This window comes from Hyposmocoma kahamanoa, unplaced genomic scaffold, assembly GCF_003589595.1.
Source record: "Hyposmocoma kahamanoa isolate Upper Pololo Valley unplaced genomic scaffold, ASM358959v1 93, whole genome shotgun sequence".
NCBI classification, from domain to species: domain Eukaryota; kingdom Metazoa; phylum Arthropoda; class Insecta; order Lepidoptera; family Cosmopterigidae; genus Hyposmocoma; species Hyposmocoma kahamanoa.
Window position 1 is genome coordinate 20,473,407 of NW_020654810.1, and position 23,512 is coordinate 20,496,918.

At 36.0% G+C, this 23,512-nt stretch overlaps 2 protein-coding genes across 8 annotated transcripts in view; both read right to left on the reverse strand.

The window, feature by feature from the left end:
- LOC113237110 (rho GTPase-activating protein 21-B) overlaps window positions 1–16,044 on the reverse strand; it is a 580,603-nt gene extending 564,559 nt beyond the window's left edge. For all 7 annotated transcript variants that reach the window (XM_026473389.1, XM_026473384.1, XM_026473388.1 and 4 more), the window contains exon 1: window positions 15,646–16,044. The gene's annotated coding sequence lies outside the window, so the exon portion shown is untranslated. The remainder of the gene's footprint in view (window positions 1–15,645) is intronic.
- A 2,123-nt stretch (window positions 16,045–18,167) lies between these two features.
- Window positions 18,168–23,512, reverse strand: part of LOC113237106 (protein scarlet) — a 28,906-nt gene continuing 23,561 nt past the window's right edge. Inside the window, exon 14 of the mRNA XM_026473372.1 lies at window positions 18,168–18,851. Within this exon, the coding sequence (XP_026329157.1) occupies window positions 18,682–18,851 (170 nt within the window). The 3' untranslated portion in view covers window positions 18,168–18,681. The remainder of the gene's footprint in view (window positions 18,852–23,512) is intronic.

Sequence of the window (23,512 nt, forward strand, 5' to 3'; positions counted from 1 at the left end):
CATATGACGTTTACAGTGAACAAGGGAGCCCATGGCGCAGAATAAGTCATCGACCTCGAAAGCAGTTAAAATAGCTTTACGAGATAACAATGGGTGTATCAGATCTATTCATTTCTAAATCGTATTGACTGTACGCACAACTGGCCAATTCATGCCCGTACTGTTCACAATAAGAGTGTATGTATCTTATATCACTCAAACGTTCCTTTGATTGCTTTTCCTATGAAAGGCCTATCTATCTTATGGCTCTAGGTAACAGATAAAGCAAATACAGATCTTTTACAAACATTGCTTGTTGATGTTGCGTACGTAGGTAACTAACTACATATATGTGTCATTTTGTATATTTATGCCACTGACTTTATTGTGATGAGTAGATCGAAAGTAATTCACACGTAGAGAATAATATCTCCCTCTAAAATCCCGGAATTTTGTATTGTATTTTGTTACATGTTTTTTATTAAAAGAAGTTCCGTAATTTTAAATAAAAATATCACTAATATGTTTTGATATTTAACCGACTTGAAAAAAGGATGAGGTTCTCAATTCGTCTGTATTTTTTTGTATATTACGCGATTGCTCCTCATTTGTGAACCTACGTATTTGGACGACTCTTTTTTTTAAAGAGGGTACTTCAGTACTTGTCCCATTTAAAGTCGAAAGAAATATTCCACCTCTAAGGGTGACAAACTAGGGGATGAATCCGGTTTCACACACTTTCCGATAGCCGATTTCAATAAAACTTGGTTCCTAAATAGATGTAATTCCACGAACTTATGAGGTCGGTTTTTTTATGAAAGAAGTTATAATTATTATTACATATAAATAAACATTTGCTTATTTGAATTTGTACATATTTTTCGATACATTCATTGTTCACATGTAATTTTATTTTTGACTGGGAGTGGTGGATCCAGTGAGATTGCCAAGTAGCTCTCTGCTTAGTTTACTGTCTATCATAAAAATAATATTTCCTAACTTGTCATGAAATATACGAAAATTTTGAGGGTGGCTGCGCTCGCCTAGTATATCAAAATCAATAAAAAAATTATTGGCTTTATTTGACATGCAAAATACATAAATTACAATCATAGAAATACTACTTAACTACATACTTAAATCCATTTTATGGTTCTTCACTTGTTTGTGGCTTACGTCGAGAACACTGTTTCATTAAAATATCCAAACATTTTAAGGATACATTAGGCACGCCCATATCACTATTGTACGATTTGGAGAATGTCTAGCTACTCCCAAATCTACGGGCGAGTTTTTAACAGATACCTCAATTATTCAAATAAATACTCATTGCTATGCCGTAACTTTTCAAAAAACCTAAGAAAAAACTTCATTGTTTATACTACTACGCAAATGGTTCTTTCAGTCACGGATATTTTTACATAATATGCCATGGTCACCTCTACTTATCATACTTTGATTAAAATTCCATTCTGCTCCACTCTCGGTTATCCGCTATTGCAAATAGAAACATCGTACACGATTATATTATAAAGATACGTGAAACACGAATCTTTTTATCTGCATATTAAAGTTAGCACCGGGAGACCGTAACGTTTTCTAATTGAGCTTTTAGCGTTGACACAAAGAATAAATGACTGTAGATAGTGTTTCGAAACCCAAGTATGAGTTTGAAGCATCGAAATTTTGAAACGAAATCGTTGTTGCTGAACAACGATTTCGTTCGCATTGCAGATCATATTGTGAATTTTCGAGGAGAGCATTTGGTATTACTCTAGTATTAAGTTAACTAGCAATTAAAAAGTTACTATAGTATTATAAAAATATAGTATTGATTTCTGTAATTTTTCCATGGTGAAATCTGTATCTGATACAAAATCTAGCTTTTATTTCTCTTTATTAAGCGTGGATACTACGTCAGGTCGAATATAATTTTTCCCATACTAATATGGGATCATTTGGCTTGGATCGAGCGGTGACTTGATTTCAGAATTCTGTTTACAAACGAAATTAAAGCCATTTGAAAAATGTAATCGTATAGGAAACTTGTTCTATAGTTCAGTTGATAAAAAAAAAATCATTTGTATTTATGTATATACCCACAGACCACATAGTACCTATTGAATACAGCTGTTTTCTTGTAAAATTCCGAAGTTTTTTTAAAATTTTATGTGAAGGAGGCAAACGAACAGACGAGCCACTTGATGGGAGGTGGTTATCGTCGCCTATGGCTATTTGCAACATCTGATGCCCTGCCTACGCGTTGCCAGGTTTTGAGAGCCATGTAAACACGCTTTTTGAAGAACCCCATGTCATAGCGCAAAGGTAAGTTTGTGTCTTTTTTCCTGTCATGTAAATTTTTAAGAATCGTGTCTTCACACCGTAATCACATAAACCAACACCCTTACTCTTCAAAATGCAGTTAAGCTTACATTTAAGTAAGTAAGGCTTTGTGGTAGTAGTTCTTCGACGAAAATTAACGTTATTAAGTCACGAAAATTAAAAAAAAATTTAAAGTTTCTTTCGGTTTTATGGTCATTTTAATATATACAAGTATGAGAATCTGATCCCGCAGCCTGCTTTATATGCAGTGTCATTGCCATTTATTTCATAATTTATCAATATGTACCCCTATTTTATTGATAAATTGTACCTGGAATAAAAATTAATTCATTGTCGTGTAAGGTGAAAGTTGCAATTTACTGCGACGACCTAGCATTAATATCCATGTAGGTAGCGTTATTGTAGACAATCAATGTTATGACAGTTAGTTGGTGATTATAGAAATAATAAACACAAATTGTTTTCATAACTTTTAGTGACAAGCATAATATCATCAAACAATTTTGGTTATTAATGGAATAACGATGCCATATGAAGATTATGATTCGGGAATGCCGGAAATTGTAAGTTGTTAAGTCAGTGGTTGTTAAGCAATATTGAGAACGGTGTTAAATAAATATTAAAAAGATCTAACAAATAACCTAATTCGTAACATTGGTATACTGAAGTCACAAATGATGTTACGTCAAAAGTGTTTTATTACATGGAAATCATAGAAATAATGTGAACTACATTAAACTATCGAGTTCTTAGAATTTCGTGATTGTTACACATAGTAAATGAAACTATGTCTCCGGATTTAAATCGCGTCGTATTTGTTTTTTCAAACAAACCAACGTTTCGGGCCCTTTACAGATCCTATGGTCACGGTTGACTGAGGTGGTAAAGTCAACAACCAGTTATGTATAATATTAATGCAAACCACCTTATTTTTCACTATAGTTACAAAAGTTACTAATTAAATACCTTATTTTACAAGGAACATTCCAATTTACGTTACACAAGTTTTACAATTATTTTATTTTAACAATATTTGTTTTCATTGATATTTGTTTACATAAAGTGTAATTGTATATCTTCTATTAGGCATAAAAAGTTGACTAATTTCGTTCGCAGAATCTGTAATATATAGAATAAACCTCTTTCCTGAAAAGTACGACTGCGAAATGTATTTTAAAATAGGAGCTTGTCGTCGCTTACCAAACAACACCTTACCTATTTCTGCCGCCAAGCATTAATGCAAGTATTGCCGCGTTTCGGTTTTAAAGGGTGCTGGTGAAAGTACAGACACATGGGGCTAGTCAACTTATATCTCAGGGTGACGGGCGCAGTGGCAATGCCCCTCAAATATTTGCGATTTAAAGCTCTAAGTGGCACTGCAACTGCTATGGACAGGGCGTGCCTCCTACCACCAGGCCTACGACTTGTTCGTCTCTTGAATGTTCCTTTAAGTCAAAGTAAGACATGAATAAAAATATTTGTTTAATAAAAATATAAGTGCGCATTTGACCTCCATATCACCTGATTAAAAGTGACGACGAGGAGAATGATCGACGATGGAGTATGCACACCTAAATAATGCTTATTCACGCTCGCCTTGAAAAGTCCAAGTTATAGCGTTCGAGGAACAAGTCCGCAGACAGTGAATTCCATTCCCTAGCCGCTCGACGTATAAATGTGGAAGCGTAACGCTTCGTGCGGATCCTGGGAATATCCACAACATAAGGGTGGAACCCCAGCTTACGTCTATAACTAACCATCTAATATAACCAACTCATAAACAATTATTTGTTATTTATAAGCACCTATTACTAACAATAACTAAAAGATAAACGAAAAACTTAAGTGGTGTTGTTGGTTAAACAATGTTACATATTTAGGAGTCCCATGTATTTTTTTTATGAATGTACTCATATTAAACTTTTATGACTACAATGTACTATGCATGCACATTATTACTCAAGATAAACTGTGGAAAAGCACGTCACCGAGGCAGCTGTCTGGTGCATGCCTTATCTAACCGCACTGGTGGTAATTCGAGCCGTGATAACATTCCAAGGATTGCTGGCGAAATCGTTTGTGCTAACACCGTACTAGCGTTATGGCAATATCTGTTTCAGTCACGCAATTATATATTTGAGTATTAGGGGTGATATCCTGATTTCAAAGTTATTTTAATTTTTGCGTGACATTTATATGCTTTTATCAGACAATAATTTGAAATATACAGGTAAGGAGTAAGTAATAAATTAGTTTTAAATTATATGAATAAAATTGAGTCCCCGCGGTAAGGTGCCCAAGATGCTGACAGCGTTCCCTTTTTGTATGGCTATGCTAATGCGTTTCAATATACCACCCAGAAAACGAGCCTAAAGCAACTGAAAAATCATACAAAGTTTATTATAATTATTAATAAACAGATCGAACACTTAGAAAAAAATCCTTCAATCCGGCTGGATTCGAACCAACGTCTTCCAGCAAGCCGTGTCAGAAGCTTTGCTAAGCAACCGGTTTACTGGAAAGCAAGTGTTCGATCTTTGTATTAATAATTACAACAGGCGCCTTGAAGTGGAGTTGCGGACACCAACCCGTTACACCAAGTACCAAGTAATAATTATATAACAAACTAGTGGAGTGCTACCACCCATGGAATGGCTCTGCTACATACCAACTGGCTACCTTAAATTCAATCGACAAGCGTGCCAAGAAGTTTATAGGTGACTCAGAATTAGTAGAGGCGAAGCTGCAAAGCCTTGAACACCGCCGTAAAGTCGCCTGCTTATCGGTATTCTACCGGATATATATCACGGAAAGTGCGGCGGAATTGCACGAATTAATTCCGCCTTCCCCTTTCCATCATCGCGGAGCCAGGCGTAGGCCGGGGTTCTACCCCTTTGTTGTGGATATTCCATCCAATAATTCGCACGAACTGTTTTGTTTCCACATTTATTCTTTTTCGCAAGCCCGACTGCTTTATTTTTTTCGCTAAAGGAGAGCTTCGTTAGCACTTTCAATTAAAATTATAACTGAAGCCTAGATAGCGAAACAGCGTATTAACAGATTTGACAATTTTTTAGACGGTAATGGTTCTCATTGGATACACAGTAAGCAGAAACAGGATGTGACTAAGCGGTATTCAGTAACGATTTTGGAACCCTGTCCAGGGCGTCTTTTTGGACGCCGCCGTTGGATGTTACGCCGTACGCCGTGTGACGTCAAAATATACTTATAACTTTTTTTATAAAAAAGAAACCAACATCAAAAGTCTGTGTAGCTACATCTACTTGCCAACTTTTATTGAAATTGGTTAACGGAAAGTGGATGGAATCGAATAAACCAGGTTCATTCCCTAATTAGCTACACTTAGGTGAAATATTTTCTTCAAATTTGAATGCCACTACTGAGGAACTTTTTTTTGTTGTCGAAAATCGAAATCGGTTAAAAAGTATCGAATTAAGAACCGCCACCTTTTTTTGAGTCGGTTAAAAATCCAGAATATAGTTAATAATACGGCGTGTTAAAAAATAAGATATCGCCTCGCCTAAAAAGAAACAAGTAGCCCGTCGAAATTCCAAAATCAATTAGACAACAAATTATTTCGGCAAACGAGAAGACGAAACGACATGATGTAATTGTACAAATCACTGGCATGTGTATGAAAACGTTTAAAGTAATGGCAGGGTATTATAGCGTGCGCCAGAGCAGTGCTACAGCCAAGGACGCGATGCTTGCGAGCTAAGACTCGGTAATGTGTCTCATTTATGTCGAAAGAGACTTACTTAAGATTAGAATGGGTATTGATGAAACCAGTCCAATGGGCGTGTCTTACAATCAGTAGGTAAGGCATTTAAGTATAAAAAAACCCATAGCCGGGAAACATAACTCCTATTACAAAAAAAATTACTAGAATTTGATACGCTGGTCTTTAATTCCATTATGTGTACAAATATATAATTAATAATAAAATTGTAAATACGCACGCGTAAATAATAGTAATTAACTAATTTCAGAACAAAGAAACATTTAAACCGATGATTCCCAAAGTGATGATTTCCAGGGATCCATATCAACGGAAAAAATAAAGGGTGCATGCCCTCGAGAGTGGGACTTATTTAGACAGGTAGTGTCCACAATTTTGGCTTTCCATACATGGAATAATCCACGTTACGCAGATACCAGCCATGTACCGACGTCACATGAATCTAAACATCGACATTGCTCTGGAGGCGATATACGAACAAAAATGTTAGGTCGATGTGCTGTTGATTATACATACATACGTAATAGTTTCTTATAATATATACATAAATTACCTATGAAAAATTTTACAAGAAACAAGATATTCGGTTAGGTACATGTTTCGGTTACGTATGTGTTTTTTTTAAAGTTTCTCACTATACAGTTATAAACGTATTGAAGTGAGTAGCGCTGTTTCAAATGTCAAAAACACATATGAAGTTGATGAATTAATAAAAACATATATTAGAAAGGTAGAGAGTCTATGCAAAAAAGAAAAAATTGGCACGTGGTCAACAAGACAAGAATGTTTGAGAACCTCTAATTTAAACACAAAAATAAATAGTTAACAAATTGGAACACCCCTTGTTTTCAAACGTTTGTGAGACCTCCACCCAGAACATCGGTGTTCTCATTGTTGCAAAAGCTAAGTGAGAAATTGCCCTTAATAGAGCAAGTGAAGCCCTAATGTGTGAATCAGACATTAACTTGAGAATTGAAACTGCAGCCATTATCGCCAATCTGGAGTTGGCTGACCCGCAGGCGCCAGGAGATATCATGTAGCCATCTGACCCGATGATTTGCTAACAGAGGATGTAAATAGATATGATAGTGTGGTTTATTGCAATGGAGTCTTACAGTTGCATAGGTTTACTTTACAGAAGTATCATTGTTGTAAGATATTAACTCTAAAATTCCTATTTCCTAGGTAGCAACATGAAAGTAATATGTAATAAATAATACGTAGCAAATGTTTTATTGTTGTTTAACATTTTATGTTACTCTGTCTTTAAGTTTTCGCAATTGTTACGTATTGGAAATGAAACGAAGACGTGGTAGCCTAACTGTTTGACTTACCGTCTCTCAAGCAGAGGCCACGGGTTCGAATCCGGGCTTGCACCTCTGAATTTCTCTGAATTTATGTGAAATTTAATTTGAAATTCACCATGAGTTTTTCGGTGGAGGAGAAAACATCGCAATGAAACCTGCACGTCGAAGAAGGTTCACAACCCTCAAAAAACGTGTGAAGTCTCCAACCCGCCACTGTCGCGGACTATAGTCTAAACTCTCGCCTGAGAGGAGACCCATGCCCAGCATTGGGACTTCGAAATGGGTTAGTGATAGAAATTGACTATTTTTTCGGCTCTAAAATCTAATATTTTTACAAAAGTACCGTACACAGCCATTTGTAACCCTGACATTGGCAATTCGTGGAATTCGACAGACCCATTTTATTTTTATTTAGTTACCAAGTGACATGACGAACAAGTCGTGCCTGGCGTTAAGCGACACGCTCGTCCATAGCAGTTGCATTGCCACTCAGATCTTTAAATCGCAAAGATGACGCTGCCACTGCGCCCATCATCCTGAGATATAAGTTAAAAAGTTCTATGTGCCTGTAATTTCCCCAGCACCCTTACCTTTCAAAACCGAAACACAGTAATGCTCAATTTACTGCTTAGCGGCAGAAATAAGTAAGGGGACAGTACTTCCCCAGATGAACTCTTTTACAAGGAGCTCACTACTGCTACTGAAAGAAATTGGCAGTACCTCGAAAGTGATCAAAATGCAAATGCGTTAGTTATGACAAGGGGGCAGGGTTTGGGTACAAATACGTATTTATTATATTTCGGAAAGTTCAATATTTTCCGTAGGATAAAACCGGGATAGATGCCGCAGTAGGATAGGTGCCTCGTTTTCAAAAAACCTAACTTCCCCAAATCGCAACAAAAAATAATTAGTTTAAATAAGGAGTATAGACACCACTCATCAAAGTTCCTGCAGAGCTTCGTGTGGAATAGACGCGTTTGGCTTGTGCATGTGTTTATCTACGCGACGGACACAAAATTTCAGACGCAAGTATTTACTGTCGCATAACTTTATAAGTTATAATAAATTCTGTTTTATTTTTATTATAACTATACACTTGTTCATTAACTGAGCACCTAGGTGTCAATAATTGCTCTTTTATAAAACTTAGTTGTATAATAAAAGGACATCTATCCACATCGAATAGGATAGTCGCCTCGATTTTTCGCGGTATAGGTGCTCTTAGGGGCAAAGGACAAGACAAGAAAGTTAGGAAAAGAAAATAAAAAAATACATTATTTTAGTGAAAAAGACATGTAAATGATAACAGTTTAAAAGTAAGTAAAAGTACCAAAAAGACAAATTATTCACATTAAAACAGCGAACATTTTTGTATAGAATGTTTTGATAGTTATAAAAATACGAAGTGAAGTAGGTAGTAACTTTAAATACGTATACATTTATAATTAAAGATGTAATATGTATATATATATTAAAAATTACAAATAAAACATTTTATTATGAATTTTACTATTTTATACTAAAGGGCATCTCTATCCTTCTTAGTATTTTCATTGTGTGGCGTCTATCCATATAGGTAGGTACCTATCCTCAAAAAAATAGGTTTGCAAAAATTCAATTTCTTGAAAATCAGTAAGTGTGAGATTAATAAAATCAAGTATTAATGTGATGTAAAAATTAAACTAGTCATATCCATAAGAATTATTCATGGTAAACTAATAATTTTTAAATTAGGAGGCCCCTTCAAAAAGTGTTCTATATCTATCCCGGTTTTACCATACAGATATACCTTTCATTGAATCTACACTTACGAGGTTCACATTCCTCCTAGTCTTCCAATCTGACCCGCTTAGCGGCAGCTATGAATATTGATCAGTGTGCACATTCATTGATATGAACGAGACGACCTCAATTATATCTGTTTACAGTATGCTCCACCACGCACGTGCTACTGTCCTTACTTTTAAGTATTTTGTTGTACTTAAGGACGTTGTACAATTAATTGAAAGCATAATAATAGATCGCAACAAACTATTGTGTGTACCGACAAGGAAATATCGCATACGTGTGGAGATAAAAATAATTGAAGTATTGGAGCGATTAAAAAATATTGTTAGCGAAAGATAACATTGGTATAAGGTATACGAAAAAAAGTCCTACAGGCAACAATCGCGGAAACTTAAGAACTCAACAAAACATATACTTTTTCAGATAAAACGCATACGTTCGAAGATCTTAGAGTGAAAGACTCGTGAACCCGGCATAAAATCGCGCGCGTGTGTAAAGGTAGACAATTAGCGACTGCATCGCGTTTGCGTCGCTGCTAAAAGCTGCCATGTGTGCCGCTCTTAGACCCTGGTTAATCCTGGTACATAATGATCTCAGTAACAAATTACGTTTGTGACCACGATTCTTACCCGGAATAAGCATTAGATTACACGCTTTCAAAATATTTCAATACTGCTACCAGTCTTCGGGGTAATTACACGCTAATTGCTAACATAAATACGAAGTACTGTAACTTGTAAATAATTGTAAATATCGCCGTTTACTGCGTCCAAGCCGTTGGCAAAGCGGGAGGCCTAATATTGTCGTGTGTCAATAGGTAACGGGAAAACTTAACAGCCTTTTATAGGAACTTGTTACTTGCTTGACCGCGTGATGAACATCTTACTTATTATTATGGAGACTAGACACATTTCCATTAGAAACTTGGCAGATTTATCGCCTGATGGTGAAAATCGGCAAGACTCTATTTGACGTATGTATTATATATTATACGGTTTACAAGTAAATAAGCTAGTTGAGAAGCAAAATAAACTTCATACAATGTAGTATAGAACTTTGCTACTATCGGATTTTGTAGCAGTAGAGCTCCTTGTGAGAGAGTTCTCCAGGGAGTACTACCGACCTTACTCGTTTCTGCCGCCAAGCGGTAATGTGAGCATTCTTCGTTCCGGTTTTGAAAGATAAGGATGCTGGTGAAATTACAGGCACATGGGACGTGTCAACTTAGGTCCCAGGGTAAAGGGCGAGGTGGCAGTGTCGCACAGATCTGTGAAATTTAAAGCTCTGAGTGGCACTGTAACTGTTGTGGACAGGTGTGTCGCTTATCATCAGGCGCACGACTTGTTCGTCCCGTCACTTGGTATCATAAAAAAAACTACTGCTGGTTAGGCTGGGTACTATACGTGCACCCGGGACGGCTTACCTGAGGCACTAGACTATCGATGTCTTTCATTGTACTTTCAAACGTAATATCAAAGTTTTCGAAACGGTAATTTAGTTGAAACGTAGAACGTCTAGTTTCAATTCCATAAAACGTCGCTCTCTCTCGCAGGAAACAACTAATAATAGGTTTTAAACGAACTACGAAACTGAATCAATTTCCTGCCAATTGGTGTATTGATACTTCCTCGACTGAACAAAAGTGCCGCAATGTAAGTTTTCAATAGAACAGGTTCAGTTTATTGGCGGTAATATTAGCCATGTGCAACGACCGTTACGGCATTATCGGGCCTAATTGATTGATACATACGAGACAAAGTGCCTCGGCGTGCACGGTAGTTAGAAGTATTGTATCAAATTAACTTGAAGCAAAAACTGACCTTTGAATAAATCTTCAGCTTCTATATTTTCGACTATTTTAATGTCATCTATGTAATTGTTAATGAAATTGCAAAACCGATATTAAAAATTCATCGAAAAGTGGAGTCACTGGGTTACAAATTGAATCAATCTGGTATAATTTCTTTAAAAATAGTCTACAAAAGGTTTCGGAGTGATTCAGAGATACTCGATCCTACTGTGGTCGGCTTCGCGGATTACCGGTATATGTTACATTGATTGCGCTAATAGAGAACTCCCTCCCACACACTACAGGCTGGAGCGTTGTCTACACTGGTCTACCACAAGACAACTACCCTGTCCTACTAAACACTTCACACCTTTGTTTGTATTCCTTTTTGAGAGATCTCAACATCTCCTAGTACATTTCGCAGAAATGCTCGAATCTCCTTAGAAACTTATCTCCATCTTACAATGACCTTCAGAATGGAACAATGACTCTTTTGTTTCCAAGCTTATTTGCGTGGTTTTAAACAACAAAATTGTACGATGCTTTGTTTTTCATATCTTTAAATTTCGTAATTAAAATAAGAACAATGCTTTGGTGTTTCTCTTCTCTGTTTCTATTTCGAAAAGGTTTAAAAAATAGCAGTATATTACGATGGTTTGTTTAAGAAATCCAGGGTGGTCTCTATTGACCATAAAATTACAAACTCCTGGTCAGTTGATGTTCAAACAAAAAAATCAGTTTTCCACATTCCTCAAACAATCCCCACGAGTAGCTTATGAGATGTCATATGGTAAACGCATCGGCATTCAAGTGTCAGTCGGAGTATTGTCCCAAAACAAGTCGGCCCTGTTCCCGACTTGCTTTTTGTCCAGATACGTGAGACTCTACGGCGTGTCTTAACGAGCATCAAACCAGTTCAACATTTCTTCGCTTCACGCAAAATCTGGTATAAAATAAATTTCGACACACCGTTTGTTTCCCTGATATTTGACCCGTAGCCTAGTGTTGGATATTGGACACACAACACATACAAAATTAAAATTCTTCGGATCACCGTGGATTATCATTATGATCATCATGTAATTAACTTTCACTTGTCTGTTAATTTGACCGATGTTGCAGTAATTGGTACCGTACGAGTAACCTACACTGCACGAGACGGTCAGTGAATTATTCACTATTATAATTCCGTAGGTGGTCAATAAAAAAAAGAGTATCCACGCAAGAATCTCCTTTCACCTTCTCGGAACGTAACCTGCTAATTACAGAGTTCATCGGACTCGGGATTTATGTGCAACCCGATTTAGAAACAACGTTTCGCAAATTGCACAAAGAGTCTTTGTTTTAATATTTGGAATTTTAGAAGTCTGCAGAGCCGGAGTCTTTTCAAATCTTTATCTGTACCTTTCAGCGATCAATGCGTCATCTCGTTAGTCCGACTCAATATCACCTAGACTTCGATTTTGACACGTACAGTCCTTTTAAAAGAGACTTATTACTCATATACACCGGAAGTTTGCAGAAATGCTCTTTCATAAGCGTCAACTTCGTGTTCTATCTGCAATCACGTTCGGAACTGGAACCAGTACAGATTGCGCAATTAAATGCAAGCCTTTTAACCCGACGTACGAATTAAAAAATCTCTGGTCAGAACAAACAGAAAAATATTTCCGAGATAACATTTTAAATAACCCTTTAAATCTTTATAAATTACACTTATCCTGGCGTAACAGGTTAGAGCGGATATGGAGGCACGGATTTAATTAATCCCATCCTTAAATGACAGAAGGCTCCCGTAGAAACTAGGGTCTCATTAGATGAGCACGCAGATTGATTCACTGCATAAGGACGTGAAGTTTCAAACAAGAATACTGGCATTACATCAAGCTACTCGTATAAGGAAGACAGAGCTTATTTAATTGACACTTATAATTAAACTTTTAAGTTTCTTGAGATTGTAAGAAAATAATAATAATGCACACACTCAGCATAGCATACATAACATAGCCCCGCACTAGGGAAGCCCTGTGTCGCGGGTGCCATGGACACATATAGACAACCACAAATTACACCCAAACTCACGAGAGAACTAGATGTAGGCTATACAAATATTTCTCCCGGCCCGGGAATCGAACCTAGGAGCTCTGCAGGGCAGTCCGGTATGGTAACCGTTCGGCGATGGAGGCAGTTAAATAGATAGTGACAGTGTACAAGTTAAATTATGATACGACTAACAATGAAAAGCAAATACCTTTCATAAATAAAATGCGATAAAAGATATGAGGTAATGCCTAATTTATTTCGCAGCAAACTTTACAGATAATTTTATTAATTAAGAAGCTTTCCAACAAGACAGATGGTGTTTGTTTCACGGTAAGCGAGGGTCAAAAGGGCGTGCGAGGTTTTTGAGCATTAGTTTTAACGACACTGCTGTAGACTTGATAAGCAAGTATGAGTTTTTTATTTAGGCCTTTCTGTAAGTCAACGGTTCTTTTAACATTTCGCTCGCAACCAAGGTAAGATTTACTTGTTTCATCCCATATTTAAAGTGTGAAATGAAGCTGTTCACCTCGATAGGACAGATTAGGTCCATTTATAAGCATGCAACGCCACCTTCAGTCAATTATTTACATTATTCCGTAACTTATTAATCTCGATTAGCTATTACAGATGCAATAGTTGAGATAATATGTATTTCATTTCATACAAAGACAAGATCTCGATTACCTTGATTTGAATGGCGTGTCGGTATTATACGGTCTTGATCTTCTTGGTATATCGTAATTTCATTTCTCGGAAAATTTATTTTTCTCAAACATACTCGGAAATGTGTGCATTACTTTCAAAAAACGAACACGGAAAGTTTTCAGTTATGGTCCATGCAACTTTTTCCCGGCCAAGGCCTGCAAAGTATATCCATTGCGATCCTCTTCCCTGAACTTTTAAATCTACCTACTAATAATGAACTATGTAAACAAGCTCTCAACAGTAACAAAAACTCATACAGTCAACTGCCCAGTGTCCATAATTGCGAGAATTAAAAATACTTAGCGTACAGCTTACTTAAAAAAAAAAAAAAATGGCAGTAACACCTAAGCTAAAGTGTTTTGGTATTCTTTTGTTTTTTTGGTCTTTTTTGTATTTTGGTTGCGAAAATGAGAGCTAGTGAGAAGAACGACAACGAAAATACAGCAATGGATATACATTCAAACACATCATCAGAAGTTCAGCAGACTATATTAATGTGCCTAGAAAAACAATAACATTTTCTTTCAGAACTTGTATTGTATAAATTTTAATGACAATTAACATTTGTTTACTTTTTCTTCCTCTCTTTAGTCTTTTATTATTTCCTCACATAAATAGTTTGAGAAAAATTCTATACATGCCTCGGCGGGAACGGGAATTGCTTGACTTGTATTATACAAGGCTAACTCGTACTCGTCCAATAATCCCTTACTTCCCAGCCTCTGCAATAATATACTTTTTGTAATATGATAAAATCTGAAATTATTGAAATGTTGGGGAACATTGGGAACCTATCTAATTTGAAGCGGTGTTATCTGCTAGATAACGTGAGTGACAACAGAGCTGAGTGCAATTCCGATAACTAATGTTACTGGCCGTAAAAACAGATCAATACACTATGTAATTCTGTGGTAATTTTTTGAGAATTTTATTCATAACTTCGTCTATTATTTGCATTCAATCAGATTAACATCATTCCTTAGGCGGTAAACTATTAAATTCTCTTATGATTTTATCCATATTTTACTGTTCTTGTCCTCGTAAACCGATGTTACAGTTTCCTGTAACAGTCTTTAATATATTTCTCAGTAAAACGGTCTAGTGAGGTTCATTGTAGCATTAAATTTGCAGGATATATTCGTAAATAATGAAAGATTAAGTATAAAAATCAAAGACGAAGTTCATCACTGGGACACAATTTTTGTTAGTAGGTACGGTATTGTGTAATAAAAAATTATTGGATGTGTGTAATGCCTACAAAAATTTAAGAAGACAGAGCAGTGTTTCTTGCTTCCATTACATCGATGTAATTAAATAACGGCACATGTTCAAAACAAAAAGTTTGCGTTCAAACGAAGTTTTGGATAAGCAAACTAAAACCACGCTTCCTATTGAAGCTGTTTTAGTCCCTTTGTAATCCTGTAGTGAGGTTGCATTCTCGCTTCCCGCGCACCCGGCGAGTCTGACGCACTCGGGCCCACTAGCGGCAACCGACCCCGGCAACCGACTCGTCACCATAATTGCTGCATATTCAGAATTCTGGCCACAACTACACGTCATATGTTCTGTATAAAAATACTAACTTTGCCGCCCTTTCGACACGCACTTGGCCCAGGCCAGATGTGAACGATATCGACATACCGATGTCGGCAGAAAAGCAACAATGCCTTCCGACAATGTATAATACCTACCTACTAAGAAAGATATTCGAATTTGGAACGGTTTCTGTTTTCAAATAAATGGTCTTTCCGTTGTTGTCATTGTCATTCTATATTAAAATAACAGTAGATGTTTTTCAAATTAAAGTGCGTGTCGAACGCAATCGAAATTTAAATAACACCAATTAGGTGTAAACAAGCCGAATATAGGGCATGATAAAATAAACTCTTAGTGTTATCTGAGCAGATAAAATAACTGAACGTCTTACTAACCTGATGGCTCGGCGCAGCCGCTCAAAATCCAAGCTGCATTTTAACCTCAAAAAGCACGGTCACGATAGAAGGTCACGGCTATGTTAAATTGCATAACAATACCAAGTTGCACCAGTTACCATATGGGATTAACCAATTTACTAAAGCAATACACGACCGAGGATTTACTGTTAAAACATTGTTATCATAAAAACACGAATGCACAGTTCGTTACACGTTTGTTTCGGCAAAAACGACGCGAGTATCCATTTAAGATTCGATCAAATCGCATATTCGTTGTATTCGCTAAATAAAGTAAGCACCATTGATGTCTCGATGTCATAAGTTGTATGCAGTTTACGATAAAACATGACACAGCCGCACACTGCACTCCGTCTGACACGACGAATATGGCGGCCGGGTTCGAACTACGCTTGCGCCCAGCATTGCGTACCGTGCCGGTCAGGTAGAAAAACATAAACGATAGTCGCGTCATCTACTGATGTAAGGTTGAACTTTTTCCCCTAGACGCTGCAGTAGGATGTTTTGATCTACACATAAGTTATGTGTTGGTACCACAGATGGCGTTAACGCATCGTAACAACAGTAAAACAGCAACGTACATTATGTAATATTATTTTATAATAGAATTATCTGTGTTCATTTTCATGTGTTCTATGGCCTTTTGAGAGGGAGTAACATTTTTTCAGGCTACTATTAAATAATTATATCGCAAACTGAGAATGATAGTGACACGATGCAAAATATTAGATTTTGAGTAATGAGCAATTGAAGTTCTGAAAATTGTGATTATTGCAATTTCTTACTTAACAAAGATTTATGAATGCGGTTTTCAGCAACAATAAAAGAGGACCTACATTTAGAAGTATTATATAAATTTTCACCTATGACAATACAATAAAGGATTTTTTTAGGAAGTAGGTAAGCTTGTCATGTAAATTAACATTTCTTATTATGCAATATCGTCATAAAGAATTCATTAAAACAAATTATATCATGAAATTTAATTTTAAACTTCGAAAATAAAAGGATAATTTTAGTGAATGTTTTCTATATATCCCGCGTAATCTGCGTAGCTCAGCAATCCTGTACTATATTAGTCTTAGTGCAAAACGACACTATCCAAAAATGACGATATCCTTCAGGGAGTTACTTGTAAATTGTTTGACAACCAGCGATCTTTGTCACTACCAAAAAATGTCGATAGCATAACGTCACTATGTCATCTAACGAGATCTAGATAGACAACGTAAACTGGGGTTTTTGCATTGCAAAGTTCGTACTCCCAAATCCAAGATGGCGTTAGAAATAAAAAAAAAAAGTTTTTAGCATATGTACGTTATAATTCTCAGTGCGCGATATTCTGTAAATTTTTATGAATGGTCAGTTTGTATGTTGATTTGTTTTTTTACAAACTAACTTATACTACAAAATAAATCTTTATCACTAGGAAAAGACAAAATAATAAAAATTAAAAAGCACGGCATTTTTATGTACATCGTGATAAAATAAAATACATTTCAATCATGCTTCGAAAGACATTCAAATAAATCTCATAACCGACATAAAATTAAAAATCTTGCATAGAAGTAACATGATATAGATATGACACAAGTAGAGTAGGTATAGTATAAGCTATAATCAATTATTTCGACTAACGACAGTTCGTTCAGAAATATAATGTATCTGTTGTTCAATGTCAATGTTGCCACACAGTTATTTTCAAATACCTGAAACCTCATAACTAATCATATCACGAAATTGGTATAAAGAAGAATATCTTTGTTTTATCGCAATACCAAATAATTACCGCACGAAAAATAGAAAACAAATAATCTGCCCAAATAATTTCAAGTTGGCATCACCACGCCTGGTCCATGCGCGGGATTCGCTCTGGGCCTTTTGGAGGGAAAAGTGTCGTTTTTATTTTGACTTTCAATTATTTTGTGAAATCTAGTTTAAAGTGGAATAGGATAGTGCTATTGTGCCTTAATCGAAGATTAAAAAGCGAAATTATACGAATCTCGAACTAAAATACCCGTTCTAAGGAATCCCGAGTCAATCCAAGCACGCCGCGCGCCGCGCCGCCTCAAATTGCCTATCCTCTTTGTGGTGGCCATATTTACAGAAATATAATAAAACGTTTGTTTTCGGCTGAAGGACTTTGTATGGCCAGCAATAATTAAAAAAAAATCCATGCGCTCCACGCGAGGTTTAACTACAAGAAAACAAAAAACCAAAGATTATTTAGTTTTTAGTTTAAGCTACAAAACAAAATGTTAATTTTGAGTTTTTTATTCTTTGTTAACTTTTTAAGTTAATTGCTTTATAATTATAATCAATGTATAATAAACAAATAAAAAATTAAATAAAATTGAATTAGTAATAATTAATGTAGCAAATTAGTGAACTAATTTCCCAAAAATATCCTGATAGTAAAACATCATAATATTGATTGCAATCAATATAAAAATAAAAATGCAAATTTAAAAACAAATCGCAATTTTTTAGATGAATGACGTGGTACGTTGTAGTGAATGCACGCATAGAAAATGCGGGTATATTTTGCAAAAAGGGGGGTTACGTGTATCGCGTACCCATCCTTTTGTCTATGCGCGTAGCTGTATCCGTTTTAAAGTGCAGTAAATGTTTATTAGCAGAAGTAATTCTTTGTAGTTTAGAAATAAGAATTCCGAAGAATTTTAAGAACCTTTAAATTTTGTTGACATAAATAAAAAATAATATAAATGGAACCAGCCTGGTTTCTTATAAGCTCATAGGTAATTGAAATTTTCTGAATATTCTGAAATACGTAATTAATCTCATTTCAATAACATTTTCCCAAAATGATGCCAATAATAGCAAGGCTTGCCCCTTTTTCAGGATTTGTTAATAGACCGCTTAAAAAGGGACGTACCCGCCCCAAGAGGCTATTAAACATTATCAACAAGTGTTATCCAACTCTGAACCTTCGGTTTTCTTTAATTTCTATAATAAATTTACAACATTACATTTATATTTATCAACAAAACCGTTTTATTTTCTCCTTGTTCTATACTGCAGAGCAATAAGTGCCAAAAGGTGGAATGCCAAGTACAAAACAACGAGAGCGATGACGTCAGTCCAAAGATGGCTGATCTGGAAGTCATACTGGTTCAATACTTCGTCTCCTGTGCTTATGCAGGGTATTTGTTCTGTTGCGCAAGCTGAAAAAAAAAGATTTAAATGGAATAAATGTAATAAATTTAAATTTAAATGAACGTTAGTCATAAGCTCACAATTTATACGCAGGTTAACAATTAAAGGAGTCTATGCCTATATTCAATCCTGACTGAGAACTAAATTCTAATAAAAAATTAGTTTAATAACATAAAAAGGTATTCATTAGTATACGAGGCGGAATGTCGATTCCTTACCACAGTGTAGTAACTTTTTTTTTGAAGAAAAAAATGGCAGATGTTTGTAGTTACAGTTTTTGCACTAATTATTTTTTAATTTATAAGTATATTACGTTTTGAGTTTCCTAATTATTTGTTACTTTCAGAAGTCAATGCTTAATAAATGAACAGTAATTATAATTATATATTTTTTTTCCATGGCGGGCTTTAACCGATAAAAACACTTTTTTGGGTATTAGTTATATAGGCGATTACTCCAATTTTGTGAACCGATTTTGATGGTTCTTTTTTTGGACAGAGGGTACCTCAGTATTGGCTCCATTTAAATTTGAAGAAAATATTCCACCTTTAAGAATTGCAAACCAAGGGATGAATCCGGTTTCGCGCACTTTCCAGCAACCGATGTCATTAAAACTTAGCAAATAGATGTAAGTAACCGAACTTCTGAGGTCGATTTTTTTTAAATAAAAACGTAAATTATTGTGACAGGTTTTACAAGTATATATTTTTAGTTTAAGTAGGTATGTATTACGTGTGTTTATTAGAGTTTCTTAATTATTTATTATCTTTTTAAACTGACGGCTTCTTAGCCAATGGTCAATAAATAATAAATATTTATTTTTTTCATATTTGTCAGCGCCGGCGCCAGTCCTTCTAGCGCCCGGGTGCATTCAACAATCTGGCACCCTCTAGTAGGCACGCGATTCAAATTGAATACTTACAGTTTATATTTATCCCGTGATCTGAAAATCGGGTGCAAATGGTGCAATTATAAATGATGTTGGGAAGCAATATCCCGTTTACTTCGCTTGCGCTGCGAAGGACGTAGGCTTTTTAAAGGCGTCGCGAGCGGCGCTGGACGGCCCCCAAAACCCTGCGCACGTGTGCTCCGCACGCCCGCATAGGTAAAGCCGGCTCTGACATTTGAGTACACAAACATTTTTCTTACTTATTTATTAAGATTTTTTGTGAAATAACTCGACTAGTCTTGTTAAGGTTATGAATACAAAGATCGAATAAAAGTATTGGTACTTTCGAAACCTAGATTGGAATTATTTAGAAATAGCTCCTACTAAAGAGCTGTTAAAATATATAATCTAATACCTCTGCGCATTAAAGAGGAACAAAAGGATAAATTATTCACGTTTATTGAACTAACAAAATCCTAATTGAAAAATGTTATTACTCAGGAAATGAATTTTGAATGATAAATAGACATAGATTTCAATTATTAATGACTATTTTAGGATGTTAATGAAAATAAAAAATAAAAATAAAAATAAAATTCTTGATTATGTTGTCCAAATATTAATGTCGAATGGTTCGTACAAATTTAATTTATTTTTTAAATTTATAAATTGCACTGCCTCAATAGAGTTCATGTACTGTCGCTGTGATAGATTTTAAGATCAATTGTATGTACATGAAGCAATAATAAATAAATGAAAACAAATGAAACAAATATATTTTATGAATGAGAGTTCTACATTAATTGATAAAAGTGCCGCTCTTTAAGCCTCTGCAGGGCTAGCACGATAAAGCGCGACTTAAGCGACATAAAGTGCGATATATCTGTTGCTATTCTCGCACAGATACGACGCGCTCTATATTTATGAGCGAAAGCGACATAAAGCGCGAGGATAATGCTATTCTCGCAAATAAATCACGCGTTCTGTGTTTATGAGCGAAAGCGGCATAAAGCGCGAGATACTGCTATTCTCGCATAGAAATCACGCGCTCTGTGTCTGTGAGCGAGAGCGACACAAAGCGCGAGATACTGCTATTCTCGCATAGTAATCACGCGTTCTGTGTCTATGAGCGAGAGCGACATAAAGCGTGACATATTGCTATTCTCGCATAGAAATCATGCGCTCTGTGTCGCTTTCGCGCAAGTCGCGCCCTATTGTGCTAGCCCTGCAGAACAGGTGTTCATCTAACATAGTTAAGAACTATTTCAATTAAATTTGTCAATAAAAAACGCCGTAAGATTATTCCGTCTGTTCGGGAGATACGATGCCACAGCAGACATAATCACGTTTACGTGTCTATACCTGTGGTAAAGGCTTCGTACTTAGAACCCCCTCTTTTTGTGTTAGGACAACAGACAAAACCAAGCAATAGTTCTCCATTATCAGTGATCAGATTAAACACCTTTCGAATGAATGAAACTAAACAATTAATTTAGAAAAACTTCTTTTGTTCCTTTTACCTGCTAGACCCGTATCGTAGGGAATACCCTGGTGGAGTGCACCCCAGCACCGCACTACCTGATTTTTTACATAAACAACGGATACAGATGGGCTAAAAAAAAAAACAGTGCAGGAAATATTATTAGTGTTACTTAGTAACCGATTGTATGACATTTTTAATTTTAAATTGCTCTTTTGTAATATGTATTAGATTTTAGAGGTGCGTTTTAGTCGTTGATAGTGCTGTCCGCAAGTACATAAGAGTAACTTTGAGAAAAAGTGAAATATTACAATGGAATGAGTATAACGATCTATTAACAAATATCGTATAATAATATATCTATATAAATATCTATAAAATAGAAAAGCAATAATTTTGTATTTCGTACTTTGAAACCAACGTTGCTGTTACTAAACGAAAATTTCGCTTTTTCAATATCAAGTTCATACCTAAGTACGTTCTCGCGCTTTTTTCTTTACAAACAAACCCTTGTTTCGAATTGTCAACAGGCTTTTCTAAACAAACAAAATTTTGTATTATCTTTCGGAAAGTTCAATAATTCCTATTCAAATATACCTTGTATTGAATCCACATTTGAGAAACAATTTTCTGAATCTAAATTTCGGGCTCGGTCTTGACCATGAGACCTGAAGGGCTCGAAACGTTGGTTTGTTTTGAAAAAAAAAACAAATATACAGATTTTCAATTCGAAAAAATAGCATCACATACTTTTCTTTCTCAAATTGAACATTGTTTTCAAAATAATTAAAGTTCATGTTTCAAAAGTTTTTCCAAAACTTTTTGTTTAGTGACGGCATTTTAACGTGTGGAATTAGTCGCTTGAGTTGGGCAACATACTAAAGTACCGTAATCTTATAAGTAAAGATTTCAACCTAAGTGTCTGTAATCCGATAAGTTAATTTGCATAATAACCAGTCCAAATTATGTTTTAAGACCATAGTGCTTATATCATGAGTTTTACAGTGACTGTAAAATATTTGTCAATTTTGTGTGGTACAATACTCATAGTGGTTACTAGAAGAAATCACAAGGCCGCATCTGTGATGTGTGTAGTATGTGAGCATTGCTGCGGTCTTGAAGGGTAAGTAAGGGTACTGGTCAAATTACAGGCACATAGGACTTATCTACTTACGTCACAGGGTGACGGACACGGTAGCTCTTCCCTCAGATTTTTGCGATTTAAAGCTCTGAGTGGCACTGCAACTGTTATGAATAGGCGTGTCGCTTAGCACCAGCCGCAACTTGTTCGTCACTTGATATCATAATAGACATCAGCGCCGATAATAGAGCAACCGGCGGCGGCGCGCCGACAAAAAAGTGTCGTCGGCGGCGTATATCGGTATATCGCTGTTTGTCTTTACAAAAACCGTTATACAAATACTTTTTCAAATAAAGAATAAAATATCGTATTTTCTATAGTAATAAATTTTTTATCAGTTCGATCAGACGCTCCGATTGTATGCACGCGCACGCTTCCATGTTGTGTATGCGTAGTGAAAATGGCGACGCCAAAAATTGACAAATTATTTTAAACAAAATATCTTTAAATATAAAGTCACAAACTTTTTTTTGTCGCCTCTCTATGTCACCTCTGCTGGGGCCTATACTGCAAATGACAAGGCAAATCTTTTTGCCTCACTCTTTGCAAAGAGTTCGCGTCCGGATCTAATCTTACCTCAGACTGGCTGCACTATGGCGCCAATTTGCATACGCCAAAAAGAGGGACTTAGAAGAACTCTGCGGAATCTAGACGTGAATAAAGCTAGCGGGCCAGATGGATTTCCAGCACTAGTCCTACGTAACTGTGCTTGCAAACGTGCAACCTGTGCCGAAAAAGGGAAACAGAGCTGACTCTGTCAACTATAGACCTATCTCAGTCATTTCCATACTCTGCAAGACAATGGAGCGTGTACTCAACAACCGTCTAATGTCGTACCTTGAAGACAACGACCTCCTCAGTGATCGCCAGTACGGATTCCGACGAGGACGATCTACTGGGGATCTTCTTGTGTATGCCTGTCGCATATGGAGCGAGGCTATAGAAAAGCAAGGTGAAGCAATTGCAGTGTCTTTGGATATTTCTAAAGCCTTTGACAGGGTCTGACACGAAAACCTTTTAAGTAAGCTTCCCTCTTATGGGCTTCCCACTGACCTTTGCAATTAGATCTCGGATTTCTTGAGCGAACGTTCGATTCGAGTGGTCTTAGAAGGCTACTCTTCCGAACATATGGCGATAGATTCCTTAGGGTTCCGTACTG